This window comes from Ahaetulla prasina, chromosome 9 (assembly GCF_028640845.1).
Source record: "Ahaetulla prasina isolate Xishuangbanna chromosome 9, ASM2864084v1, whole genome shotgun sequence".
Taxonomy (NCBI): domain Eukaryota; kingdom Metazoa; phylum Chordata; class Lepidosauria; order Squamata; family Colubridae; genus Ahaetulla; species Ahaetulla prasina.
The window spans coordinates 3,055,744-3,083,458 of record NC_080547.1 but is presented as its reverse complement, the minus strand read 5'-3'; the positions used below and the strand labels follow the sequence as shown (position 1 = coordinate 3,083,458).

Below are 27,715 nucleotides of genomic sequence, written 5' to 3'. Positions count from 1 at the left end.
AAGAGCCACCGCTGCTAGTGAAGCCCCACCCTAGCTCTGGAGATAAAAGGCAGGGGGCAGAGATGAATAGATGTGGCAGACAATTATTCATCTCCCTGCCAAACAGACTTTTTTAAAAAAAAGTTTTTATTTTATTTTATAGACCAGGGATCTCCAACCTCGGCAACTTTAAGCCTGGTGGACTTCAACTCCCAGAATTCCCTAGCCAGCAAAGCTGGCTGAGGCATTCTGGGAATTGAAGTCCTTCAGGCTTAAAGTTACCGAGGTTGGAGATCCCTGTTATAGACAATCATTCAGTGTATCATCGGAGTTCATCTTTTGTGTCTTTTTCTTACTCCTCCAATATTTATCATTTCTTAATATTATCATTTTATTTATTATGACATTTCTCCCACATTTCTTGCTTTTCTATTAATACATTTCTCTACCTTCTTTCTCCTCCTTCATCATCGCTTATTTCATTACAACATTGCCATATATATATATATATATATATTTGTTTTCTGAGGTTTTCGCGGGTGTTTGTATGTAGGTCTTTGGTTATTCGGGTTTTCTCCCGCGTAAAATTGGAAGTGTCTTGGCGACGTTTCGACGAAGTCTCATTCGTCATCTTCAGGCTTCAGCTTCGTGCTCCCAGAAGCACGAAGCTGAAGCCTGAAGATGACGAATGAGACTTCGTCAAACGCCGCCAAGACACTTCCAATTTTACGGAGAAAATCCGAATAACTAAAGACAGATATATATATATATATGTAGGTCTTTGGTTATTTGGGTTTTCTCCGCGTAAAATTGGAAGTGTCTTGGCGACGTTTGACGAAGTCTCATTCGTCATCTTCAGGCTTCAGCCGTGAAACCTGAAGATGACGAAGCCAAACAACAGCAATGCAGCTCACCAACTCATTGCTGAAAACAACTGTATTGTACATACAAACACCCACGAAAACCTCAGAAAACATATACATACATATACATACATACATATACATACATACATATATATATATATATATATACTGAGGTTTTCGCGGTGTTTGTATGTAGGTCTTTGGTTATTCGGGTTTTCTCGCGTAAAATTGGAAGTGTCTTGGCAACGTTTGACGAAGTCTCATTCGTCATCTTCAGGCTTCAGCCGTGAAACCTGAAGATGACGAAGCTTCGTGAAGCTTTGTGAAGCTTCAGGCTTCAGCCGTGCTCCCAGAAGCACGAAGCTGAAGCCTGAAGATGACGAATGAGACTTCGTCAAACGCCGCCAAGACACTTCCAATTTTACGCGGGAGAAAACCCGAATAACCAAAGACCTATATATATATATATATATATATGTAGGTCTTTGGTTATTTGGGTTTTCTCCCGCGTAAAATTGGAAGTGTCTTGGCGACGTTTCGACAGCTTCGTCCATCCCTGAAGATGTAGCACGACCACGAACGCGAAGCCAAACAACAGCAATGCAGCTCACCAACTCATTGCTGAAAACAACTGTATTGTACATACAAACACCCACGAAAACCTCAGAAAACATATACATACATACATACATACATACATACATACATACATACATACATATATATATATATATACTGAGGTTTTCGCGGGTGTTTGTATGTAGGTCTTTGGTTATTCGGGTTTTCTCCCGCGTAAAATTGGAAGTGTCTTGGCAACGTTTCGACGAAGTCTCATTCGTCATCTTCAGGCTTCAGCCGTGAAACCTGAAGATGACGAATGAGACTTCGTGAAACCTGAAGATGACGAATGAGACTTCGTGAAGCAGGAAGCACGAAGCTGAAGCCTGAAGATGACGAATGAGACTTCGTCAAACGCCGCCAAGACACTTCCAATTTTACGGAGAAAATCCGAATAACTAAAGACAGATATATATATATATGTAGGTCTTTGGTTATTTGGGTTTTCTCCCGCGTAAAATTGGAAGTGTCTTGGCGACGTTTCGACAGCTTCGTCCATCCCTGAAGATGTAGCACGACCACGAACGCGAAGCCAAACAACAGCAATGCAGCTCACCAACTCATTGCTGAAAACAACTGTATTGTACATACAAACACCCACGAAAACCTCAGAAAACATATACATACATACATACATACATATATATATATATATATATATATATATATACTGAGGTTGTCGCGGGTGTTTGTATGTAGGTCTTTGGTTATTCGGGTTTTCTCCCGCGTAAAATTGGAAGTGTCTTGGCATCGTTTCGACGAAGTCTCATTCGTCATCTTCAGGCTTCAGCTTCGTGAAACCTGAAGATGACGAAGCTTCGTGAAGCACGAAGCTGAAGCCTGAAGATGCTGAAGCCTGAAGATGACGAATGAGACTTCGTCGAAACGTCGCCAAGACACTTCCAATTTTACGCGGGAGAAAATCCGAATAACCAAAGACAGATATACATATATATATATATATATATATATATATATATATATATATATATATATATATATATATATATATATATATATATATATATATATATATGTATGTATTCTCTAATCAATGGTAAAATTGCCCCATATCTTAAAGTATTCCGATTCCTCTCTTTCTTTAATTGTCAAAGTCAATCTATTCATTTCTGCACAGTCCAATATTTTCTGAACTGACTTGTTAGCCTGCAGTGAGAGAAAAACTTTTTGTTGGGGCTGCTGGTACTCCTAATAAAGGAATCATTGATTTAACTACAGAGGGTTTGTCATCTTCGGGGAACTGGGACAGAACACATAATAAAAAAGACACATTTCTAGATGATATTGTTTAGTTGTTGCAATCCAAAAGCACACCGACTCTATGCAATCTCACCGAATGGACAGAAATAGCTTGAGACAGACAGTCTCACAAATAAGGCCTTATAATGTCATGACTAGCACTAGCACTAAGAGTTATATACTGCTTCACAGACCTCTTTAAGCAGTTAGCATATTGCCCCCAACAATCTGGGTTGTCATTTTTCTGACTTTGGAAGGATGGAAGCCTGAGTCGACCTTGAGCCAGTGAGAATCGAACTGCCGAACTGCTGGCAGCCGGCAGTCAATAAAAGTAGCCTACAGTACTGCATTCTAACCACTGCGCCATTATGGCTGGCGCAATGGTTAGAATCAACCATGAAATATGACTATGAGTGAGATACATGAAGGGCTTTAAAGAAGACCACCAACACTTTGAATTGTACTCAGAAGCTTATGGGTAACGAGCAGAGCTTGTGGAGAGGTGGGGTCCCATGGGTATAATAAAAGTATGCCCACCAGTGCCTGCACTGCCACATTCTGGACTAGCTGCATCTTCTGAATGAAGCGAAATGGTTAGAATACAGTGTTGCAGGCTAACTCTGCCTACTGCCAGCAGTTCGATTCAATTCAAGGTTGACTCCGCCTTCCATCCTTCCAAGGCTGGTAAAGCTCTTAGTCCTGAAAAAATGCAACCTAGTACTCAAGAATGATAAAATCACAATGTTGTTCTAGTGCAACATCATTTTATTCAAATCGTCAAGTCACAGTAATGACCTTACAACAAGCAGAGATCAATGACATAAGACTATTGTATTGTTTTGGACTATAAGACGCACCGGAGTATAAGATGCACCAAGATTTCGAAGAGGTAAACAAGAAAAAAAAAGGTTTTTGCCCTCCCCGGCCCTCCAGGAGCACTCTGCAGGCCTCCCAAACCCTCTGCATGCCCCGTTTTTGTGAGGGATGCAAAGGGGGTTTGGGAGGGCTGGAGGGGCCTCCTGCGGGCTGGGGAGGGCAAAAATGCCACCTGTTTCTGTGAAAAACAGGCCCAGTCACATTTTTTGCCCTCCCCAGCCCCCAGGAGCACCCTGCAGGCCTCCCAAATCCTCTGCAGGCCCCGGGGCGGAGTTTTGGGAAGCCAAAAATGGCTGCATTTGGTATGTAAGACGCCTCAACATTTCCACCCTCTTTTGGGGGTGGGGAGTGCATCTTATAGTCCGAAAAGTACGGTATTTTATGTATGCAAAATATCCTATATTCTAGGACTAGGGAGGGAAGACCGAAAAAGAATCACACTTAAAGAGACTGAAAAGTGATAGGCAAAAACGAGCCACACAGACTGAGTTCCCAAGTTGTAAGATAGCTTCTCAAACAAAGTTGTGAGACTGGAAAAAAAAAATAATCCCCTTTCCCATCTCCAGGAGAGGAAACGGTTCTTACCTTGTTGCTCCAGAAACCTATGCAAGCTGTAAGAGGAAAAACAGGATAGTTTAGAGAAATTTAGCCAGCGGAGTAGTGACCACATATGGACACATTATAAAAAGGTAAAGGTAAAGGTTCCCCTCGCACATATGTGCTAGTCATTGCCGACTCTAGGGGGCAGTGCTCATCTCCGTTTCAAAGCCGAAGAGCCAGCGCTGTCCAAAGACGTCTCCATGGTCATGTGGCCGGCATGACTCAACGCCAAAGGCGCACGGAACGCTGTTCCCTTCCCACCAAAGGTGGTCCCTATTTTTTCTACTTGCATTTTTACGTGCTTTCGAAATTGCTAGGTTGGCAGAAGCTGGGACAAGTAACAGGAGCTCACCCCGTTACATGGCAGCACTAGGGATTCGAACTGTTGAGCTGCCGACCTTTCGATCGACAAGCTCAACGTCCTAGCCCCTGAGCCACCGTGCCCCCTATGGACACATTATAAGGACATTTAAGTGGGGACCTGCTAAATGATTCATGCCCTGAACTGTTACCTGCCTGGAACAGCTGTTTTGGAATAGCTTGAGTCCAAAATGGAATATGCACGTTTGTTATAAAATACAGAACAAACTAGGATTGCTTTGTTCCAGACGCAGAAGATAGATGGGGGTAGGTAGCTCACGAGAATGGAAAAAAGCCCAGGATGAATGGTATTGGCAACGGAAGGGAAGGGAAAAGAATGGAGGGAAGGGAAGAGAACGGGAGGAGACAGAAGGGAAGGGAAGAGAATAGGAGGGAAGGGAAGGGGATGGGAAGGAGGGAAGGGGTAGGGAGAAGGGGAGGGAATGGGAGGGAAGAGGAGGGAAGGGAAGGGAATAGGAGGGAAGGGGACAGGAGGGAGGGAAGGGGTAGGGGGAAGGGAAGGAAACAGGAGGGAAGGAAGGGACAGGAGGGAGGGAAGGGGTAGGGGAAGGGAAGGGGCAGAAGGGAAGGAATAGGAGGAAGGGAAATGGATGGGAGGGAGGGAGAGAAGGGGTAGGGGGAAGGAAAGGGGATGGGATGGGATGGGAAGGAAGAGAATAGGAGGGAAGGGAAGGGGACAGGAGACATGGGGAAGGGAAGGGAAGGGATGGGAAGGGAAGGGAAGGGAAAAGAACAGGAGGGGAGGGGAGGGATGGAGAAGGGAAGGAGATGGGAGGGGAGGGAAGGAAAAGGAAGATTTTGAGTCAAAATACTAGTTGGATATTATTATTATTATTATTATTATTATTATTATTATTATTATTATTATTATTATTATTATTATTATTATTATTATTATTATTCTGCCACTCAATTCCCACTGACCCTAGATGTTGCAGATAAAAAAATATTAAAAACAAGGGAAAAAATACATTGGGACATCAGTAGCACTGATTATGGGGAAGGAAAGAAGGAAGGGAAGACACTGGGCATGATTAAGAGCTATGCATCAATCCTGTCCAGCTGTTCTCCAGAATTCTGAGACTTGAAGTCCACACACTTTCTCAACTCAGGTTGAGAAACACGATATTATGCAAAGCAGGGTTGCAGAATTCTAGAACTCTAGAACTTCTAAACACTGTAGAGGCTCCCTTCTTTGTTTTTGTTTTTTTCCATGATAATACATTTTTGCATATCACACAAGAGCTATGCTGAATGTCTGAACCATTTTGAGTGGGGGGGGAGAGACAGAAGGATTATTCTTACCGTTTCTAAAGGTTGTGTTTTTTCTCCAACACCACCATAATACCACCAAGCCCAGAACCAATACCGCAACCACCACTAGAAGCACAAAAGGCCAGACCAGGGGATCTTCTTGTCCAGGGGAATCTTAACACGAAAGGAGAAGAAAAAAAAAGGCAGGTATAGAGCAGCGGTCACCAACTGGTGGTCCATGAGAAAATTTTGGTGGTCCTCAGAAAAATTATTTGCATTTTTTTATATTGCACTAAATCAGGGGTCCTCAAACTATGGTCCCTGGGCAGGATACATGCAATGAATGGTTGTGTGAGAGCCTTTCCCTTTGGGGTCTTTTTGTGTGGGGCAGAGGGGGGCAGAAATTCTGACTTGGGGGGTCTGCTTCAGCCTCCTGGTGTGGGGCTTTGGGTGAAGGCTGGAGGGAAGTGCTGCTGGTGGCAAAGAGCTGGAGGGCCTCGTTTCAGTGGGACTGCATCATGCCTTGGAACTGGCTGACCATCTCAGCCCGCTGAGCCTCCGGGTGCTGGTACCTGGCCTTGCACTCCTGCAAGTCTTCCCTCTGCTTGGAAGCCTATGCTCCTAGTTCTCAGTGAGGTGCTTCTGCTGAGCCTCCTTCTCGGCCAGATCCAATTTGAACTGAACCAGCTGTTTTGCCAACTCTTTCTCGTGGTGGCTGCTTAGCTCCAACAACTGCTTCCTGCTGGGGCCCTAAGGAGCCTGGGGAGGCAAGGAGTGGCTGGGAGTGGCGAGTAGAGACTGGTGAGGCCCCCCCTCCATGTGAGTGACATCGAGTTGGCCACGCCCACCCAGTCACATGACCACCTAGCCATCCCCCATCCAGCCGGTCATTAGGCAGATCCTATTAGTGGTCCACAAGATTTAAAATTATGAATGTAGTGGTCCCTGAGGTCCGAAAGGTTGGTGACCCCTGGTATAGATTGATCATTTGGATGGTATGCTTCTTCAGACTGGCTCCTATCCTGGCTTCTGAGAGGCTTGCAGTAAAATTTGATGTAATGACTTTAACCTACAAATCCTTTTCTGGAATCAGCCCCATCTAATACGAGAGCAACTTCCAAAGAATTTTGCCTGTTTAGCAGATACAGAATGCTGGTTCTCTTCCAGAGGAGGGACAGTTGCTGGTTCAAAAGCTAGAGGACGACAGGAATCAAGTAATCTGTTTCGTCAGAAAGTATTCTACCCTAGAGCTCTCATCGCTGATAAACAGATAAAATAAATGGATTTAATTCTTTATTGGCCAAGTGTGATTGGACACGCAAGGAATTTGTCTTTGGTGCATATGCTCCCAAAAGATAAGATACATTCGTCAAGAATTGTAAGTTACAACACTTAATGATAGTCATAGAGTACAAATAAGCAATCAAATCATACTAGGGAACAATAAATATAAATCGTAAGGATACAGCAACAAGTTACAGTCATGCAGTCATAAGTGGGAGGAGATGGGTGATAGGAACGATGAGAAGATCAATAGCAATAGTAATGTGGCCAAATGTGAATAGTTTGACAGTGTTGAGGGAATTATCTGTTTAGCAGAGTGATGGCGTTCAGGAAAAAACTGTTCTTGTGTCTAGTTGTTCTGGTGTGCAGTGCTCTATAGCGTCGTTTTGAGGATAGGAGTTGAAACAGTTTATGTCCTGGATGTGAGGGACCTGTAAATATTTTCACGGCCCTCTTCTTGATTCGTGCAGTATACAGGTCCTCAATGGAAGGCAGGTTGGTAGCCACTGTTTTTTCTGCAGTTCTAACTATCCTCTGAAGTCTGTGTCTGTCTTGTTGGGTTGCAGAACCAAACCAGACAGTTATAAAGGTGCAGATGACAGACTCAATCATTCCTCTGTAGAATCATTGCCATATTTTGTTACATTTCCTTCTTGTTCTGTATGAACATTCATTTTAGGACTAGCGCCATAATCTCAACATTCACTAATACTGTTCTACCAGGATGCAAGGAACTTACCTGTTGGAGGCGATGAGGTAGTATCAGGAACACACTGGATATCACTTATAGGCGTGCAATCCCGCACCTTCTTTTCTCCAGGACCGCAGCTACGGACACAAAAAAGAAAACTGACATTGAAGGACTTGGTCACCTTTCAGACTGAACAAAAACCAATTCGAAATACTGACCGTTGAACCACTAGAAGCAGCAGCTAACTGATGGTAACCTATCCTAAATGTCTACGGAGATTCTGAGTCATCCAGTTCATAGTTGTCCCAAAGGTGCTTTTTTCAAAAGGCAACAAGACTTTCTGGTTTTTCTTTGAAGAAGTTTTGCTTCTCATCCGAGAATATCAAATATCAAATGACCTAAATGCCAAAGCCCACTGCAACTACATAGCAAAAAAAGCTCTAAGAGTTGTAAACTTAATTTTACGTAGCTTCTTTTCCAAAAACTCTACACTACTAACCAGAGCATACAAAACATTTGCCAGACCTATTCTTGAATACAGCTCATCCGTCTGGAACCCATACAACATCTCTGACATTAATACAATCGAACGTGTCCAGAAATATTTTACTAGAAGAGTTCTTCGCTCCTCCAAAAACAACAAAATACCTTATGCCACCAGGGTTGAAATCCTGGGTTTAGAAAACTTGGAACTCCGCCGACTCCAACATGATCTATGTTTAACACAGAGAATCATCTATTGTAATATCCTTCCTGTAAAAGACTACTTCAGCTTCAATCGCAACAATACAAGAGCAAACAATAGATTCAAACTTAATGTCAACCGCTTCAAACTTGATTGCAGAAAATATGACTTTTGTAACAGAGTTGTTAACGCTTGGAACTCACTACCTGACTCTATAGTCTCTACTCAAAACCCCAAAATCTTCAACCAAAAACTGTCTACTATTGACCTCACCCCATTCCTAAGAGGACTATAAGGGGCGTGCATAAGAGCACAAAAGTGCCTACCGTTCCTGTCCTATTGTTCTCTTCATTATAGTATTATATGCATACTTTTACTTATATATACTTTTTCTTCCATGATGGGTTATTTTTATGTTGATGATTGTATATACTGTTGTGACAAAATAAAATTAAAAATTAAAAAAAGCTTCTCCAGAGCTGAAGAAGCTTCTTGGGTGAGAAGTGAAACGTCTTTAAAGAAAAACCAGGAAGTCCAAGTTGCCTCTTGAAAAAGCACCTTTGGGATAACCTATCCTAAGATTTGTAGGTTATTTGGCAATCTAGAGCATTTCCAAGACGTACCGTAGAAATATACATATATCAACAAAAGGTAAAAGTTAAAGGTTCCCCTCGCACATAGCAATGGATGGAAGCTTATCAAGAACAGATCCGACCAAGAACTAGGGAGAAATTTCCTAACAGGGAGAAGAATTAATCAGTGGAAGAGTTTGCCTCCAGACATTCTGGGTATTCCAGTATTGAAGGTTTTCAAGAAGAGGTTTGACAGCCGTTTGTCTAGAACAGGAGTGTCAAATTCAATTTCATTGAGGGCCACATCAGGGTTGTGCTTGACTTCGGGGGGCAGGGATGGGCATGGCCAGGGTGAGTGTAGCCAACTCGACGTCACTCATGTAGGGGTGCCTGTAGTGGCCCTAGTGCTCTGCCAATGAGAACAAGTTCCCGAGCTCCGTTTTTGGCTGCGATGGCCTCCTTCAACCCTCTGCCAGGGAAAACGGAGCTCAGGAGGGCTACCCACGGCCCTCGGAAGATCTGTTTTCGCCGGCAGGGGCATCGTGGGTCAGTCCTTCGTTGTTTCCAAGGAGGTCCCGCCAGCCAGATCTAAGCACCCCATGGGTCACACCCGGCCCACAGGCCTTGAATTCGACACCCCTGGTCTAGAATGATAGAGAGCCTCCTGCATGAGCATGGGGTTCCAACTCGGTTATTCTGTATTCTGAGTTCCTTTATGAATGTATCATCAGGGATTGGAAATTTGGTAGCAGAACTGTCTGCTTTTTTTCCCTTCTAGCTTGCTCTTCCCTCCCCAAAGGTCCATGAACTTCATCCAGGTCATCTTCTCCAAACCTCTCCCAAATATATATAGTTCTTAAAGCAGGAGTCTCCAACCTTGGCAACTTTAAGCCTGGAGGACATCAACTCCCAGAATCCCCCAGCCAGCAAAGCTGGCTGGGGAATTCTGGGAGTTGAAGTCCTCCAGGCTTAAAGTTGCCAAGGTTGGAGACCCCTGTTCTAAAGCATTTGAAGCAGTGTTGAATAATGCTGACCTTGTCATACATTTAGTGCAAATTTCACACGGCTGGCCAGGTGAGCAGAAGGAACCATTCTTGCAAGCACACTTGGTATTTGTGGTTGCAGTACACTTTTTTATTTCGACCTCATCTGGAAAGAGAATATATCACAAATTTAGAATTAAAAGCAGCAGTTCTGAGCGGCAAAGAAGACTCAGACTAAGACTTCAGGGCATGGTTTGCCCAAGATATCCTTAACCATGATTTCTTGAGAAAAGCACAGCTGGTTGAATTACCAAATTACATTTCATTTCAGCTTAGTGTGACATGTGAACTCCTTCTTAGAACTCAAGGGATGAAACCTTTTCATAAAAGGCATTGGTGGGTCTCAGGTTTCATTTCATTTTTTCAATTCATTGCATTTATAAAACTTATTACTTAAATATATTACTTAAAATATAAGTTGCAAACCAGTTTGGTCTAGTAGTAGTTATGTCATGAAGCTAGAAACTGGGAGTTGGTGAGTTCTAGTCCCAGCTTAGACATGAAAGCTGGCTAGATGACTTTGACCGATCACTGGCAGATGGTGAGTTCTAGTCCCACCTTAGACGTGAAAGATAACTGGGTGACTTTGGCCAATCACCAAGAGATGATGAATTCTAGTCCCAACTTTGACGTGAAAGCTGGCTAGGTGACTCTGGCCAATCACTGGGAGATGATGAGTTCTAGTCCCACTTTAGGCATGAAAGATAACTGAGTGACTGGCCAATCACTGGGAGACAATGAATTCTAGTCCCACCTTAGACATGAAAGCTGGCTGGGTGACTTTGGCCAATCACTGGGAATGATGAGTTCTAGTACCACCTTAGATGTGAAAGATGACTGGGTGACTTTGGCCAATCACTGAGACGGTGAGTTCTAGTCCCACCTTAGCCATGAAAGCTGACTGGGTGACTCTGGCCAATCACTGGGAGACGGTGAGTTCTAGTCCCACCTTAGCCATGAAAGCTGGCTGGGTGACTTTGGCCAATCACTGGGAATGATGAGTTCTAGTACCACCTTAGATGTGAAAGATAACTGGGTGACTTTGGCCAATCACTGGGAGACAATGAATTCTAGTCCCACCTTAGACATGAAAGCTGGCTGGGTTACTTTGGCCAATCACTGGGAGATGGTGAATTCTAGTCCCACCTTAGGTGTGAAAACCTGTTTGAGTGACTTTCGGCCAGTCCCTCTCTCTCTCAGCCCATCCCACCTCAGAAGACTGTTGCTATGGGGGAAACGAAAAAGAAAAAGGAGAGGAAAGAATATTTTGCATGTTTGCTGCCTTGAGTTACCTATACGGTAATAAAGCGGGTTTATGAATTCTAACGAACTAAGTCAATAAAACTGTCTCCATCCTTAATACCTAAAATCCTGCAGGCTCTGCAACGGAAGCAGGAGGGAAAGGAATTCCAGAGTTTGGAAAAAGTGTTGTTTTCACAGGGTTGACAAATCCCTTCAGTTCTGGGGACAGTACATGGACTAAGGACGAAAGTCCCTGGAAAAAAGCAAAAGATATTAAAAAAGTAAGTACATATTAAAAAGTATATTTATTTATTTATTTGTCAAACATGTACAAGGTAACAAGTATAAGTATAAACATAAACATGAACATAGGAAGTAAATACCGATCAATAGGGAGAGTAGGACAGAGATGCTCATGCACGCCCCCTTTACGGACCTCTTAGGAATGGGGTGAGGTCCACAGTAGACAGTTTGAGATTGAAGCCAGGGGTGAAATGCTCCCGGTTCGGACCTTATCACGCGATCCGGTAGCGATGGGGGGCAGGTAGTTCGGAGAACCGGTAGCAAAAATCCCTGCCCCCCCACCCCATGCCCACCCAATCACCCGGTCCCCACTTGCCTACTTGCTGCTTCTTTCGGGCTCGCTCCTGCCTTGCTTCGGCTGCTGCAATCAATTGCATCAGCTAGCAACTCAATCTGCCTGCCTGCAATCCATCTCAGAACCTGTTCATTCTCAATCTGTTCATTCGCAGATCGAGTCCCAAAGAGTTGTAAAATCTGCCACAGTTCTTCTGATAAGGCTAATAAACACCCACCTTTATCTCTCTTGACACACTTAATTGGCAATTAACTTAATTGGCAATTAACTTTGCAAGGCCACATGGATGACAGCGCCAGCAGGGAGCTGCAGTCTTTAAACCGGCCAGCACGAGCAACAGTTGCTTCCTGCAAAGGTCCACGTGCCTTTGCTCCTCCTTTATGTCTTATGGGAGGGATCAATCATCTCCAAGCCCTACTCCTGAGTCGTCCCTTTTGTTTTAACTGTTCTTGCCTTCTGGCAGCTCTGTGCATGCGCACACCTGGAACAGGCTCCTCCTATTCCTCTGCCTCGCTGATGTCCAACTCTGGAGGCATCCCGTAACTCCCAGATGGCTCTGGCTCCATCTCTGCCTCCAACGCAGAGCCCTCGTCTGAGCCTTCCCCAGACTCCAGGACTGGCCCATGTTCCTCCCCAGCCTCCTCACTGTCCGACTCTGCTGCCAGCGAACCACAACACTCTGTTTCCGAGTCCCATCAGTTGGAACTCCTTTGAACATGGGACTTGCAACGTATTTCTTCTGCCAGATTTGATGGGATGGGAAGATACAACTGGGGAGAGAGACCAGTGCTAATTGCTTACTATAGCTGTATATTAATTTATTTTCTGCCTTTAATTGGTGCAACGTGGACATTGTATACCTAGATCCGCAGTTGCTAGAGAATTCCTGTCTTTTAATACAGGGGTTCCCAGTCCCAGGTCTGTGGATCGGGACAGGTCTGCAGCCCGTTGAAAACTGGGCCACGCAAACAGTGGGCATGAACACAAAACTCCATTTGTGCATAAGCAGGATTAGGTTGTGCACACAAAACCAATCCCTTGCCCCATGCCTCTATCACTGCTGCCACTGCCAGTCTACCAAGCTGGAAAAGTTGGGGGACCACTGTTTTAATATATTTAACACATTGGCAATAAAAAATCAGGACCCCAAGTACAAGTTAGGTGGAAACGATCTCAGAGATGACCCTCACTCTTGTCAAGGACCTAGGAATACTCATCTCAAACGATCTAAGTCCCAGAGCTCACTGTAACAGCATTGCCAAAAAGGCATTAAGAGTTGTTAACCTAATAATATTTTTACAGGTTGTAAAAAAAATGTTTTTAAAAGGCTCTGACGATCCCAGCTGAGTTGCCTGATCGTCAAAGGCTTTTCTTTTCTTTTAAAAGCATTTTTTTTCCTTTAAAAGAAAAAAAAAAACCTCTGATGATCAGGCAAACTCAGCAGGGATCATCAGAGCCTTTTAAAAAACATTTTTTTCTACAACCTCTTCCAGAGGTTGTAGAAAAAATGCTTTTAAAAGGCTCTGAGCCGTGTGATCATTAGAGGCTTTTTTTTTACTTTTAAAAAGTAAGTAAGGTAAGTACTTTTTACTTTTCTTCGGCTGAAGAAAAAATGCTTTTAAAGTTAAAAAAAAAAGTTGGCTATGGCCACCCAGTCACATTACCCCCCCATACACCAAGCCACACCCACAGAACCGGTAGTAACAAATTTTACATTTCACCAGTGAGAAAAATGTAATATTAAAGGGAACAACCTGGATGGGGAGAAACAGACTCAAGCTCAATCCCTCCAAGATGGAGTGGCTGTGGATGCCGGCACCCCGGTACAGTCAGCTGCAACCGCAGCTGACTGTTGGGGGCGAGTTATTGGCCCCAGTGGAAAGGGTGCGCAACTTGGGTGTCCTCCTGGATGGGCGGCTGTCGTTTGAAGATCATTTGGTGGCCGTCTCCAGGAGGGCCTTTCACCAAGTACGCTTGGTCCGCCAGTTGCGCCCCTTCCTTGACCGGGATGTCTTATGCACGGTCACTCACGCTCTTGTCACTTCTCATTTGGATTATTGCAATGCTCTCTACATGGGGCTGCCCTTGAAGTGCTCCCGGAGGCTTCAGCTAGTTCAGAATGCAGCTGCGCGGGTAATAGTGGGAGCCACTCGTTGCTCCCATGTAACACCAATCCTGCGCAGTCTGCACTGGCTTCCTGTGGTCTTTTGGGTGCGCTTTAAGATTTTGGTTACCACCTTTAAAGCACTCCATGGCTTAGGGCCCGGGTACTTACGCGACCACCTGCTGTTACCTTATGCCTCCCACCGACCCGTACGCTCACACAGAGAGGGTCTTCTCAGGGTGCCGTCCGCCAAACAATGTCGGCTGGCGGCCCCCAGGGTTAGGGCCTTCTCTGTTGGAGCTCCTACTCTGTGGAACGAACTTCCCCCTGGTTTACGCCAATTGCCTGATCTTCGGACCTTTCGCCGTGAGCTGAAAACACATTTATTTATTCAAGTGGGACTGGCTTAAAAGTTTTATTAAATTTTAATTGGGGTTTTTTATGCATTTTAGGGTTTAAAATTGTTTTAAATTTCGGCCATTTATGTAATATGCTTGGTTTTAAGTTTTGTTTTAATGTGTATATTGTGGGGTTTTTATTATTTGGCTGTACACCGCCCTGAGTCCTTCGGGAGAAGGGCGGTATAAAAATCTAAAAAAAACAACAAAAAAACAACAACAACAACCAAGCCATCAGAAGAAGCATGGGCCTATTCATTAGAAGGTAGGGGGAAAACCGCACATTTTTTAGAAAACAGGACGAGCTTCTAATCCCTCTGAATCATCTCCTTAGCTACAATAAAATGAATGCCACGGCGATATTTGTTTTGTCCAGTTTCCTAGGAGAAAAGTGGTGAGTATCCAGAAAAGGTTGCGCCCAAATTAAAAATCCCAACTTCCTTCTTTATGGTCATGCTAACTTAAGTGTCCCGGAATACTTATTTAACTTTTCAAGGGCTACATCTGGCTGGCCTTTTTCAATTTCTTACTGCGACACGAATTTCTGTAGAAATTCTAGGGAAATGACTAATGCGGTGTGATTTTTTAAAAAATAAATAAATAAATAAATAATAAAGTTGGCTTCTGCCGTTATCTACTGCTTGCAATGGCTTCTAGCACAGTGCTTTGAACGGGTCGTTTCCTGTGTGGTTTCTTAGAACTAAGGACAATGATGCGAAAATACTTATTTGGCGTGGACGTGTGAAATGATTGTCCCACGGGGTCATCAAGAAAGAACTGTCCAACTTATCTTTCTCAAAAATGGAACAGGTCGTATACATGTCTGGGCCTTACTACGAAGGCTCAGGTGCAGGGGTGAAATTTTAATTTTGTATATTATTTTAATTTTGTATATTATTGTTTTAATCTGGCTGTACGCCGCCCTGAGTCCTTCGGGAGAAGGGCGGTATAAAAATCTAAATAATAAATAAATAAATAAAATAAATAAATGCTCCCGGTTTGGACCGGATCATCCGATCTGGTAGCGATGATGGCGGCGGGTGGTTCGGAGAACTGGTAGCAAAAATCCCTGCTTCCCCCGTCCCAGCTGAGCTGTGCGATCATCAGACTTTTTTTTTTTACTTTTAAAAGCATTTTTTTCTTCGGCCAAAAAAATGCTTTTAAAAGTTAAAAAGAAAAGCCTCTGATGATCGCGCGGCTCAGCTGGGATCGTCAGAACCCTTTAAAAGCATTATTTTCTACAACCTCTTCAGCCGAAGTGGTTTTAGAAATAATGTTTTTAAAAAGCTCTGGCGATCAGGCAACTCAGCTGGGATCGTCAGAGGAGCCTTTTAAAAGCTTTTTTTCCTTCTGGCAATCGCAGCCGAGTTGCCTGATCATCACAGGCTTTTAAAAGCATTTTTTTTTACAACCTCTACGGCTGAAGAGGTTGTAGAAAAAATGCTTTTAAAAATAAAAAAAAAAGTGGGCCACACCCACCCAGTCACATTACCCCCACCCACCAACCAAGCCACACCCACAGAACTGGTAATAACAAAATTTTACATTTCACCCCTGCTCAGGTTAAAGTGATAATGGAATACCTGGTGGGCATTTCCTGCATTCGTGATTCGCGTAAACGGCATAGAACTGTTTGGTGTCATCATCTGCTGTCCTGGGGTCCTGCGTTTGAGGAAGTCTTGCCAGGATGGCTTCATGCTGGAAATAAAGACACAAGAGAAATAGGGATAAATTTTACCCTCTCTGGGAAGAAAGCATAAACAAAGGCCGATATTGCCAAATCGTTATTGCTCTTATGCTACAGCGATAGACGATGCCTTCTAGATGTAAATATAATATGCAGGTAGACCTTGCAACCGGAAGTGAAATGCTCCCGGTTTGGACTGGATCATTCGATCCGGTAACGATGGCAGCAGGTGGTTCGGAGAACTGGTAGCAAAAATCCCTGCCCGTCCCCAAGCCCACTCAATTGCTCCATCACCCTTGCCGCTACTTTTAAAAAATGCTTTTAAAAGGTTTTAAAAAAAGAGGCTCTGACGATCACAACTGAGCCGCGCGATCGTCTAAACCTTTTTTTTTTTACTTTTAAAAGCATTTTTTTACAACCTATTCGGCTGAATAGGTTGTAAAAAAATGGTTTTAAAAGGTTAAAAAAAGGCTCTGACAATCACAGCTGATCCGCACGATCGTCAGAGCCTTTTTTTTTAACTTTTAAAAGCATTTTTTGTCAACCTATTCGGCCGAATGAATTGTAAAAAACTGCTTTTAAAAGTTAAAAAAAAAATCGCGCACCACAGCTGATCACCCCTCTCCCCCACGCACGCTGTTCTACTTACCCCATGCCTCCTTTTGGCGCGCACTGCGCACGTGCACCTCAAATTCGGTGCACCACACATGCGCAGACAGCGAACCGGTAGTAAACCGGTTCAGATTTCAACCACTGCTTGCAACCCACCCAAAAAATGTTCTCCTTTTTCACTTCCAGGAAAAAGAAAGATGTAATTTCCTACCGTTATTTTAATGGAACTGGGGGGGGGGGAAGGAGGGATGTGTTCATTTAGGTGGAAGAGATTTTTTTTTTTAATCCTCTCTCTCAACTCAACCCAGAAATCCCAAACTCTGTCCACTTTAGGGATATTTAACGTGACTTTGCTTTGCTTTTTCAGCCATCAGTCATCATCACCTTCGTTTAATGACCCCATAATCCCTTGAGGGTAGAGTCTTGGGCAACTGAATGGAGCTGACTGTTTACTGGCCGGATGCCCTTCCTGTCGCCAATGCGGAGTTTTGTTCATCAGATAAATTCTCATCGTGCCCAGAGAGAGAGAGAAACATCTGCCTCTACCCTAGGATAGAACTCACAGCCTCCTGATTGTGAGGCGAGAGCGCCACCTATAGGCTGTCATGCCACTTTTTCACCCGTCGGCCACACTAAAAGAAAGTTCATTGAGATAATGAAAAAACTGACCGCTCTCGATATAAACCAAAGGCTTTCATCAAAAACCCCAAAGCATCTCAACTATAAAGACTAACTTTTGTGCCCTTTCTGGGGAAAATGAACCAGTCTGGAGTTCTGATTGGATTGAGGTTGGATTATAACTACGGTGACCCAGGTTCAAGTCCACGTTTAGCCGTAAAAACCAACTGAGTGATTTTAATCCAGTCACTATATATTAGCTCAATAAAAATAAAAGGTACGGTATAGAATAGAATAGAATAGAATAGAATAGAATAGAATAGAATTTTTTATTGGCCAAGTGTGATTGGAAACACAAGGAATTTGTCTTGGTGCATAGGCTCTCGGTGTACATAAAAGATACGTTCATCAAGAATCATAAGGTACAACACTTAATGATAGTCATAGGGTACAAATAAGCAATCAGGAAAGAATCAATATCAGTATAAATCATAAGGATACAAGCAATAAAGTTACAGTCATAAGTGGGAGGAGATGGGTAATAGGAACAATGAGGAGATTAATAGTAGTGCAGACTTAGTAAAATAGTTTGACAGTGATGAGGGAATTATTTGTTTAGCAGAGTGATGGCATTCTTCTTGTGTCTAGTTGTTCTGATGTGCAGTCCTCTATAGCGTCGTTTTGAGGGTAGGAGTTGAAACAGTTTATGTCCTGGATGTGAGGGGTCTGTAAATATTTTCACGGCCCTCTTCTTGATTCGTGTATTGTGTTTCTTTAATGTGCTTAATTGGTTCATTAGCATTTATAACTGTGATCAATGGAGCTAAAACTATAGCACCATGATAGTGAACATAGGGCAAACGTGCCAGAGGTGGCACGCAACACCCTCTCTGTGGGCACGCGAGCTGTCGCCCCAGTTCAGCTGTGTTGCCCATGCACATGTGTCTCCCACTGCTCAGCTGGTCTTCAGGTCTCTGCTGCGCATGCACGGGGGGAGGGGCGCTGCGTGGGGGGACTGTGCACACATGCGTGGGGGTAGGGCACGTGGGGGGGGCACATGCAGAGGCCGCACACACATGCACAGGGGCTGGGCCACATGTGGGGGCCGCAGGAGTGGGGCGCATGCACGGGGGCCACACGCGCATTACATTTTGGGGGGTTCGGCATGCACATGTGCATGCGAGCTTTTGGCACTCGGTCTAGGAAAAGTTTAGCCATCACTGCTATAGCATCAATGACGTTTAAGACTGGAGTGGAGCAATCGAGGTCTCCAAATGCTTTTTCTTTTTTTTTTTGCAGCTTTCCAAAGATCTTCTAACCGCAATTACTAAAAAAAAAAACCAACAACAGGCCCATCATTTGATTGTGGGAAACAAAAAGTAAAACAAACACACGATGCTGTAGTTCAAACACTACAATAGGCGTAACACATTTTAGAAAAAAAACCAAAACAAAACCTCACAAATGGATGCCCCACTTAAACATGACGATGAACTTAAAACAATTCCAGTTTGCAGATTCTAACTCCCAATTACCATATGGGGATCTGATCGCCTTCTAGAATTATATGATTGTTCGTGCGTGAACTCTATTTTAGTCTCTTAGGAAACAATTAGGAAACAATGCTTTCTTGCTCACTCGCTCATTCCTTCCTTCCTCCCTCCCCTCCTTCCTTCCCTTCCTTCTTTCTTTCCTTCCTCCCTCTCTCTCTGCATTCCTCCCACCCTCCCCTTTCTTCCTTCCTTCCTTCCCTCCTCCCTCCCTTCCTCTGTTTCTCCCCTCCTTCCTTTCCTTCCTTCTTTCCTTCCTTCCTTCCCTCCTCCCTCCCTCCTTCCTTCTTCCATCCCCTCCTTCCTTCTTTCCTTCCTTCCTTCTTTCTTTCCTTCCTTCCTTCCCTCCTCCCTCCCTTCCTCTGTTTCTCCCCTCCTTCCTTTCCTTCCTTCTTTATTTCCTTCCTTCCTTTTCCCCCTCCTTCCTCCCTCCCTTCCTTCTTCCATCCCCTCCTTCCTTCCTTTCCTTCCTTCCTTCTTTCTTTCCTTCCTTCCTCCATCCCTGCCTTCCTCCCCTCCCCTTCCCTTCCCTTCCCTTCCTTTCCTTCCTTCCTTCTCTTTCTTTCCTTCCCTCCTTCCTCCCTCCCTGCCTTCCTCCCTCCCTCCCTTCCTTCCTTCCTTCTTCTCCTCAGTTCTTCTGTGTGGCCCTAATTAAACAAGCAGTCAAGTTTCCCTTAAATTAAGCTCAACTCCTGCTGACTATGGATCTATCCGTGCGGGTTTTTTTAGCATGATACGGAAGTAACATTTCCATTATCTTCCAAAATGTTTCTTTCAATTTCCCAATTAGCTTACAGATCTGTGGTCTCTTGTGTTCCCCCATGCATGATCGGGTGACCAAGCTTATCTTTTTCAAAGGAAATTGTGGTTAGCTGATAAGGAGCATTCATGTGCTGATAAATATGCAAAGAGCGGTTCCTCCCGGCATTTTACTAGACTAGACTAGACTAGACTAGACTAGACTAGACTAGACTAGACTAGACTAGAATAGAATAGAATAGAATAGAATTTTTTATTGGCCAATCGGAAACACAAGGAATTTGTCTTTGCTGCATAGGCTCTCAGTGTACATAAAAAGAAAAGATATCTTCATCAAGAATCAGAAGGTAAAACACTTAATGAATAGAATAGAATAGAATAGAATAGAATAGAATAGAATAGAATAGAATAGAATAGAATAGAATAGAATAGAATTTTTTATTGGCCAAGTGTGATTGGACACACAAGGAATTTGTCTTTGGTGCATAGGCTCTCAGTGTACATAAAAGAAAAGATACCTTCATCAAGAATCAGAAGGTAAAACACTTAATAAATAGAATAGAATATAGAATAGAATAGAATAGAATAGAATAGAATAGAATAGAATAGAATAGAATAGAATAGAATAGAATTTTTTATTGGCCAAGTGTGATTGGACACACAAGGAATTTGTCTTGGTGCATAGGCTCTCAGTGTGCATAAAAGAAAAGATATGTTCAAGAATCAGAAGGTACAATACTTAATGATGGTCATAGGGAACAAATAAGCAATCAAATCATACTAGGAAGCAATCAATATAAATCGTAAGGATACAGCAACAAGTTACAGTCATACAGTCATTAGTGGGAGGAGATGGGCGATAGGAATGATTACCAGCACTGACTACTAGACATCATAATGAGAATCTCAAGTGGTTTTGAATCACCACCAGAATCAATTAGAAACCAGTGTCAGAACAGGTCAAACGAAAATGCCAGTTTCACATATTGCAACTGTCAATTAATGAGGTAGAGGTTGAGTTACAACCACGACTGAGCCCAAAATCCCTCTGGCTAAGCGAAAGGTTTGTTCGGTGAATTTTGCCCCATTTTACGACTTTTCTTGCCATGGTCGTTAAATGAATCACGGCAGCTCTTAAGTTAGCAACACGGTTGTTAAGGGAATCTGGCTGCCCCATTGACTCTGCTCGTCAGAAGGTCGCAAAAGGGGATCGTCTGATCCTGGCGACATGGCAACCGTCATAAATAGGGGTCAGTTGCCGAGCATCTGAAGATCACGCAACTATGGGGATGCTGCAATGGTTGTACAGTCCAGTTCCACTCTAACTTCAGTCACTAAATGAATGGTTGTAAGCCGGGGTGAAATGCTCCCGGTTCGGACTGGATCGGGTGATCCGGTAGCGATGGCAGCAGGTGGTTCGGAGAACCAGTAGCAAAATCCCTGCCCCCCCCCATGCCCAGCTGAGCCACGCGATCAGAGCGTTTTTTAAAAACTTTTAAAAGCATTTTTTCTGCAGCCGATAAAATGTTTTTAAAAGTGAAAAAAAAAACACCTGATGAGTTCTAATAAAGTTTCTTTTTACACTGGCTGAGTTTCCTACTACCTACTTGGGCCTGGGTCACAACAGCAATTCATAATTATTTACTATAGATTTACAAAGAACCCTAAGCCAGTTTCCAAACTACAATGGCTTCAGGTTATCACAATACAGTGCATAGATTATATCGTTATGATATTGCCTGTCAGCAGATTTTGAAATTATCAAACTACCCAGCTTGCTTTTGCTTTTGAAGGCAACAATTTTAAGATTAAATAATAATTAAGCAATGTCACCTATTCGGATGTAGGAAGTCTGCTTTCTCTGTTGCAATTTCTGCCCTCTGGAATAGATTTGCTTGACCCTGATATTTGAAAAGCCGCGTTAAAAACTTGGCTATTTTCCCAGGTCTGGGAGTACAGTAATTGTCGAGCCACCATGGGACATTTTGTTTACTATGTGTGATTTCCTTCTGGATGAAAAACCATGTGATCTGGGTTTCCCCTGTCATTGTTGCCTTCTTTTAGAATTGTGAGCACATGGAGCTGTGTGGATGGAGTTGGGCAACTTCTAAATTGTAGAAACCAAGTGAAATAAATTTTCTCCCATGCTATTGAGAAGAAAAAAAGACTAATTTTAGCACTAATTCACAGATTTGCCTGGCTTCTCCAACAACTGCGATTCTCCAGTTGACTTAAAGGAATAAATTCCAGGTTGCTTCTCTCCTTGATTAGTTTCCATCCTTTGTTTTTTATCCTGCCCTCTGGTGCTTTGAAAAATAAATTGATCCCCCTCTTCTTTGTGGCAGCCTCTCAAATATTGTTATTTATTTATTTATTTTATTTTATTTTATTTTATTTTATTTTATTTTATTTTATTTTATTTTATTTTATTTTATTTTATTTTATTTTATTTTAATTTAATTTAATTTAATTTAATTTAATTTAATTATTTATTTATTTATTTGGTCAAGCATGTATTTTATGACAGATACAAGTGTAAATGTAATTATAAATACATGTAAAGGATATGAATAAAAGAAAACATTAGGACTGGGACGGTAGGCACGCTGGTGCGCTTATGCACGCCCCTCATAATACTGGGATACTGCTAATAAGATGTAATAAAGATAATAAGAAAGATATCTCTTTCCACTTATGACTGTATGACTGTAACTTTGTTGCTGGCAATCCTTATGATTTATATTGATATATTGACTATCAATTGTGTTGTAAATGTTGTACCTTGATGAACGTATCTTTTCTTTTATGTACACTGAGAGCATATGCACCAAGACAAATTCCTTGTGTGTCCAATCACACTTGGCCAATGAAGAATTCTATTCTATTCTATTCTATTCTATTCTATTCTATTCTATTCTATTCTGTTCTGTTCTGTTCTGTTCTGTTCTGTTCTGTTCTGTTCTGTTCCTATCATTGTGTTGTACCTTATGATTCTTGATGAACGTATCTTTTCTTTTATGTACACTGAGAGCATATGCACCAAGACAAATTCCTTGTGTGTCCAATCACACTTGGCCAATGAAGAATTCTATTCTATTCTATTCTATTCTATTCTGTTCTGTTCTGTTCTGTTCTGTTCCTATCATTAAGTGTTGTACCTTATGATTCTTGATGAACGTATCTTTTCTTTTATGTACACTGAGAGCATATGCACCAAGACAAATTCCTTGTGTGTCCAATCACACTTGGCCAATAAAAAATTCTATTCTATTCTATTCTATTCTATTCTATTCTATTCTATTCTATTCTATTCTAAGCACCAAGCCGTTACTAAAGCTCTGCCAAGAAACTGCATGATTTGAGTTCATGTGATCAGAAGACATCTCTGCCTCCCTCTTCAGGTCCTCCATATTGACGTAACACCGATGAGCTGTAGGTCAACATGGCTTTTGTTTGCGAATGCTATTACCACAATGGGGGAGCTTAGAAAAACAGGGGAAGGGGCAATGGAATGCCAGCCATTAACTTCTGAAAAGCACAGAATCCACCCCCGCCCTGTCTGACTCCTCCAGCAGTGGGACAGCGGAAGAAAGAGAGAAGGAAAAAGGTGGGAGGAAAGAAATCAGGGAGGGAGTAAAAGCAATCTCCAAACACTCACTTCTACTCCTGACAAATCTAGTTACAACCTGCCTGGATCTCCACAAAGACGGAACCCCATGGGAGCTCAGCGTGAACGCTCCTTGGCAACAGAAGGTCACTGAACTATTTGCATCATCACCCAAAAAAAAAGGTAAAGGCAGCCCCTCCATTCATCCATTCATTCATTCATTCATTCATCCATTCAATCATCAATCCATCAATCAATCCGCCCATCTCATCTACGGGACTCAATTAAATGCTTTAACAACAACAAAATGACTCAACAACAAAAGAACTAAAACAAAAAAACAAGCATTAAAAATTATTTTGCAGTGGTACCTTGGTACTCGACTGCTTTGAAACTCATTGAATTTTGTACTCGACTTATTTCGACAAGAAAATTTTGTCCCGGGATTCATCATGTTTGTTTAAGTACGCAATGCACAAGTTAGAACCCGTAGGTGTCAGCTGCCTTGTGACTCACTGCACTATTCCTTTTAGGGGGAAAATTGCTTTAGTACTTTATCACATCTCCTGGAACCAATTAATGCTAAGTACCACTGTATTCCTTAGTTAATTATTTACAATTTTTGGCAGCCATATCCAAAGATACGCTATTTGGCATATGACTTTTTTCAAGCCAATCAGATATCTAAGCCACACAAAGTTCTCCAGCTCAGGGCAACGGTAACCCAGCTGAGATTTAAATCCACCCCAACATCTGTTTGAGAGGAAATTACGGCATATCCTGTATGAACAAAGATTTTTGTCCCGGTAGTGAAAGATTTCCTGAAAATTAACCTATCTTGTACTATAGTGGCCTTAGGATAAAGCTCAGTGGCAAAAGGTCGGCAGTTCAGCAGTTCGAATCCCTAGTGCTGCCATGTAATGGGGTGAGCTCCCATTACTTGTCCCAGCTTCTGCCAACCTAGCAGTTCGAAAGCATGTAAAAAATGCAAGTAGAAAAAATAGGGACCACCTTTGGTGGGAAGGGAACAGCGTTCCGTGCGCCTTTGGCGTTGAGTCATGCCAGCCACACAGCCACGGAGACGTCTTTGGACAACGCTGGCACTTCGGCTTTGAAACGGAGATTAGCACCATCCCCTAGAGTCGGGAAGGACTAGCACACATGTGCGAGGGGAACCTTTACTTTTTTACCTAGGATAAAGCAGGGTGACTACAACTAATATTTCTCCAACTAACAATAAATCAAATTTCAATTAAATCAATGTAATTTTATTTCTCTAAATGTAGTTAATGTTGATTTGCTGTTTGTAAAGTAGGTCATGCATTAATCGCACCAGTTTTATAATGATTGCTATGGTTTTTTGCTTGTTCAGAAATGTTTTTTTTTCCTTTTGAATTGAATGATGTTTATTACTACTACTTTATAACTTGCTCTTTTATTCCAGGGTATATACACACAAAACCAGGAGTCTCCAACTTAACTCTTGCCAACTTTAAGACTTTAAGATTTTAAGACTTCTGGACTTCAACTTAAAGTTGACAAGGTTGGAGACCCCTGCACAAAACAATAAAATGAAATAAAAGAGAGACTGCTTCTAGAGTTTAAAACAGTAGTGATCCTAACCGAATATTAGAATAACAAAGTTGGGAGGAACCTTGGAGGTCTTCTAATCCAGCCCCCCACCCCCCAAAAATACCTGCTTGTCTGAAATGACAAATGGCTGTCCAATCTCTTCTTAAAAACCTTCAGTGTTGGAGCATTCACAACTTCTGCAGGCAAGTTGTTCCACTGATGAATTGTTCTCATTGTCAGGAATATTTCTCCTTAATTCTAGGTTGCTTCTCTCCTTGATTAGTTTCTATCCATTGCTTCTTGTCCTGCTCTCAGGTACTTTGGTTTGTGGCAGCCCCTTAGATATTGGAAAACTGCTATTGTATCATTCTAGTCCAGTGGTTCTCAACCTTTATAGTGCTGCGACCCCTTTAATACAATTCCCCACGATGTGGTGACCCCAACCATAAAATTATTTTCATTTTCAATTTATCACGCCTGAAGCCGTATTGGCTAGCGATCTGAACTGCTTGTGATTGCCTTGAGGACGGAGGCATTAAAGCGGAGACTCCTCCCCTATTAAGTTTATCGCGCCTGAAGCCAGATTAGGCTAGCGATTGGGAGTGATTGCAGCTGGCTTGAGAGGGAGACATCAGAGCAAAGATTTCTCTCTTTTTTTAATTCATCGCGCCTGAAGCCGAATTCGGCTAGCGATTTGAAGAGCCTGCAGCTGGCTTGTGGAGTCAACCATTGGAGCGCGATTCTTGGACTCGCAAGTACACTTCCCATATTTCCGATGGTCTTAGGCGTCCCCTGGCAAATCGTCATTTGACCCCCAACGGGGTCGCAACCCACAGGTTGAGAACCGCTGTTCTAGTCCTTCACCCCTAGTCTTAGAGAGACACAGATATCTCTTTAATCATATCACCCCTAGTCCTAGACTAGAGAGGCAGAGAAGTACACAACACACAACACGGAGGATGTGGGTGTTGACTGTATAGTCTCGAATGCATGCGTAAAGTATTAATTCTCCCCTGGGACCCCAAAATAAGCAGGATGCTAATCTGCCTGGCTACTGAGAGAAGAGCATGTCAAAGGCAGGGTACTCCAATGGACAATGCCTGCTTTGGAATCCCTATAATTGGGGATGAGTCACTTGTTGAGATGAGGGCTGGGCTATATAAATCAGATAAAACTCTTCATCCCACATTGGTCTTCTCGTCTCATTGCTAGTTCCTTTGTTTTTGGAGAGTAAAGTGGAGGGAGAGATACTTTAGCCCAGGGGTCTCCAACCTTTGCAACTTTAAGCCTGGAGGACTTCAACTCTCAGAATTCCCCAGCCAGCAAAGCTGGGAATTGAAGTCCTCCAGGACTTAAAGTTGCCAAGGTTGGAGACCCCTGCTTTAGCCAATCTCATACATGATACCTCTGCAAGTTAGAAATTCCTTAACCATTGGAGGAATTACCCAATTAAAAATGGAATTTAAACCATGGAATTCAAAGTTTAAACTTAAAACTTTATTTATTAGGAATAATTAACCCCAAAATAGACAAATCTTTACAATATCTAATACTTCATATATTAACGGCAGCAAGGATTGCTATTACATATGGATGGAAACAAAAACAATGTATCAGGAGATGAAATAATAATCCGAAAAAATCCTACAGCGTGCAGAAATGGATAAGATGACGCTGGAAATTAAGGAAAGGGAAGAATCGGAATACTATAAATTATATGATTGGTTAGAAAAAAGAAATCAAAATAATAAACCGGAATGTTAATCTAATTAAGTTAAAACTAGGAAGTGGAAGTTACTGAATAGTGTTAACCGGATAATGACGGTTCTGTAAATTGACACCAATGTAAATATAAGCACGTAGAGGAACGATTGAATAAGAACAGAGAATATATATCTATGTCAATACAGCAAATTGCAAAATAATATATGATGTAATATTATGTTTGCTACGTGTTTTTAATGTGTGTTTGTTTTTTGTTGTATTTTTCTTTACTTTGTTTTTAAAAGTCAAAAGTTTAATAAAAATTATTTAAAAAGAAAAGAAAAGAAATTCCTTAACCAAGCTCCTATATTTACTTGTTCTTCTGCAGTCTCATTTTAGCTTCATTACTGTTAGGAAGAGGGAAGCTAAGGTTGATGATATCCAGAGGATTCTCCCTTTCCAATTTACCCAGGGAAACAGATGCTTTAACAACAGGACCAAACAGGCAAAATACGCAAAGGAAATTCCTGAGTGTGTTAAATTATTAGTGAAACGGAGCGCCTCCTTTCCCCCACTCTAATTGGCAATCATGCCTTCATAGTCCCAGCGGGAAAAGGTATATTTAGGTTTTCTCCAGAAATTCTCAATAGGAAACACTACAAAACGGACGTTAACTTTGCTTAAGAAACCTAGAATCTATTGAGATACTATTGAGATGTTATTACTAATTGCCGTGGCGTTTCCTTTCTTTCTTTCTTTCTTTTTTTTTAAAGCAACCTGTTCCAAAAGGACCACTTTCTGCACCAGAAAAAAAGAGATGCAGTCCATAAGACACACTTGGGGATTTCCCAAGAAAAATAACTGCTTCCTACCAATGAGCAGGGGTGCAGTGGCTCAGTGTCTAAAACGCTGAGCTTGTCGATCGAAAGGTTAGCAGTTCACCAGTTCGAATCCCTAGTGCCGGGTAATGGGGTGAGCTCCTGTTACTTTTCCCAGCTTCTGCCAACCTCACAAGCACATAAAAAAAATGCAAGTAGAAAAATAGGGACCACCTTTGGTGGGAAGGTAACAGCGTTCCATGCGCCTTTGGTGTTTAGTCATGCCAGCCACATGACCACGGAGACGTCTTCGGACAGTGCTGGCTCTTCCGCTTTG

General features: G+C 42.5%; 1 protein-coding gene across 2 annotated transcripts in view; it reads right to left on the bottom strand.

Moving 5' to 3' along the window:
* The window catches only part of LOC131203786 (tumor necrosis factor receptor superfamily member 10B-like), a 61,550-nt gene that overhangs the window by 9,702 nt on the left and 24,133 nt on the right, over positions 1-27,715 (bottom strand). For both annotated transcript variants that reach the window (XM_058194391.1, XM_058194390.1), the window contains exons 2-7: positions 16,035-16,149; positions 11,473-11,604; positions 10,101-10,215; positions 7,858-7,946; positions 5,886-6,008; positions 4,185-4,210 (exon numbers count right to left, since the gene is read on the bottom strand). In XM_058194391.1, coding sequence (XP_058050374.1) covers positions 4,185-4,210; positions 5,886-6,008; positions 7,858-7,946; positions 10,101-10,215; positions 11,473-11,604; positions 16,035-16,149 — 600 coding nt within the window. The remainder of the gene's footprint in view (positions 1-4,184; positions 4,211-5,885; positions 6,009-7,857; positions 7,947-10,100; positions 10,216-11,472; positions 11,605-16,034; positions 16,150-27,715) is intronic.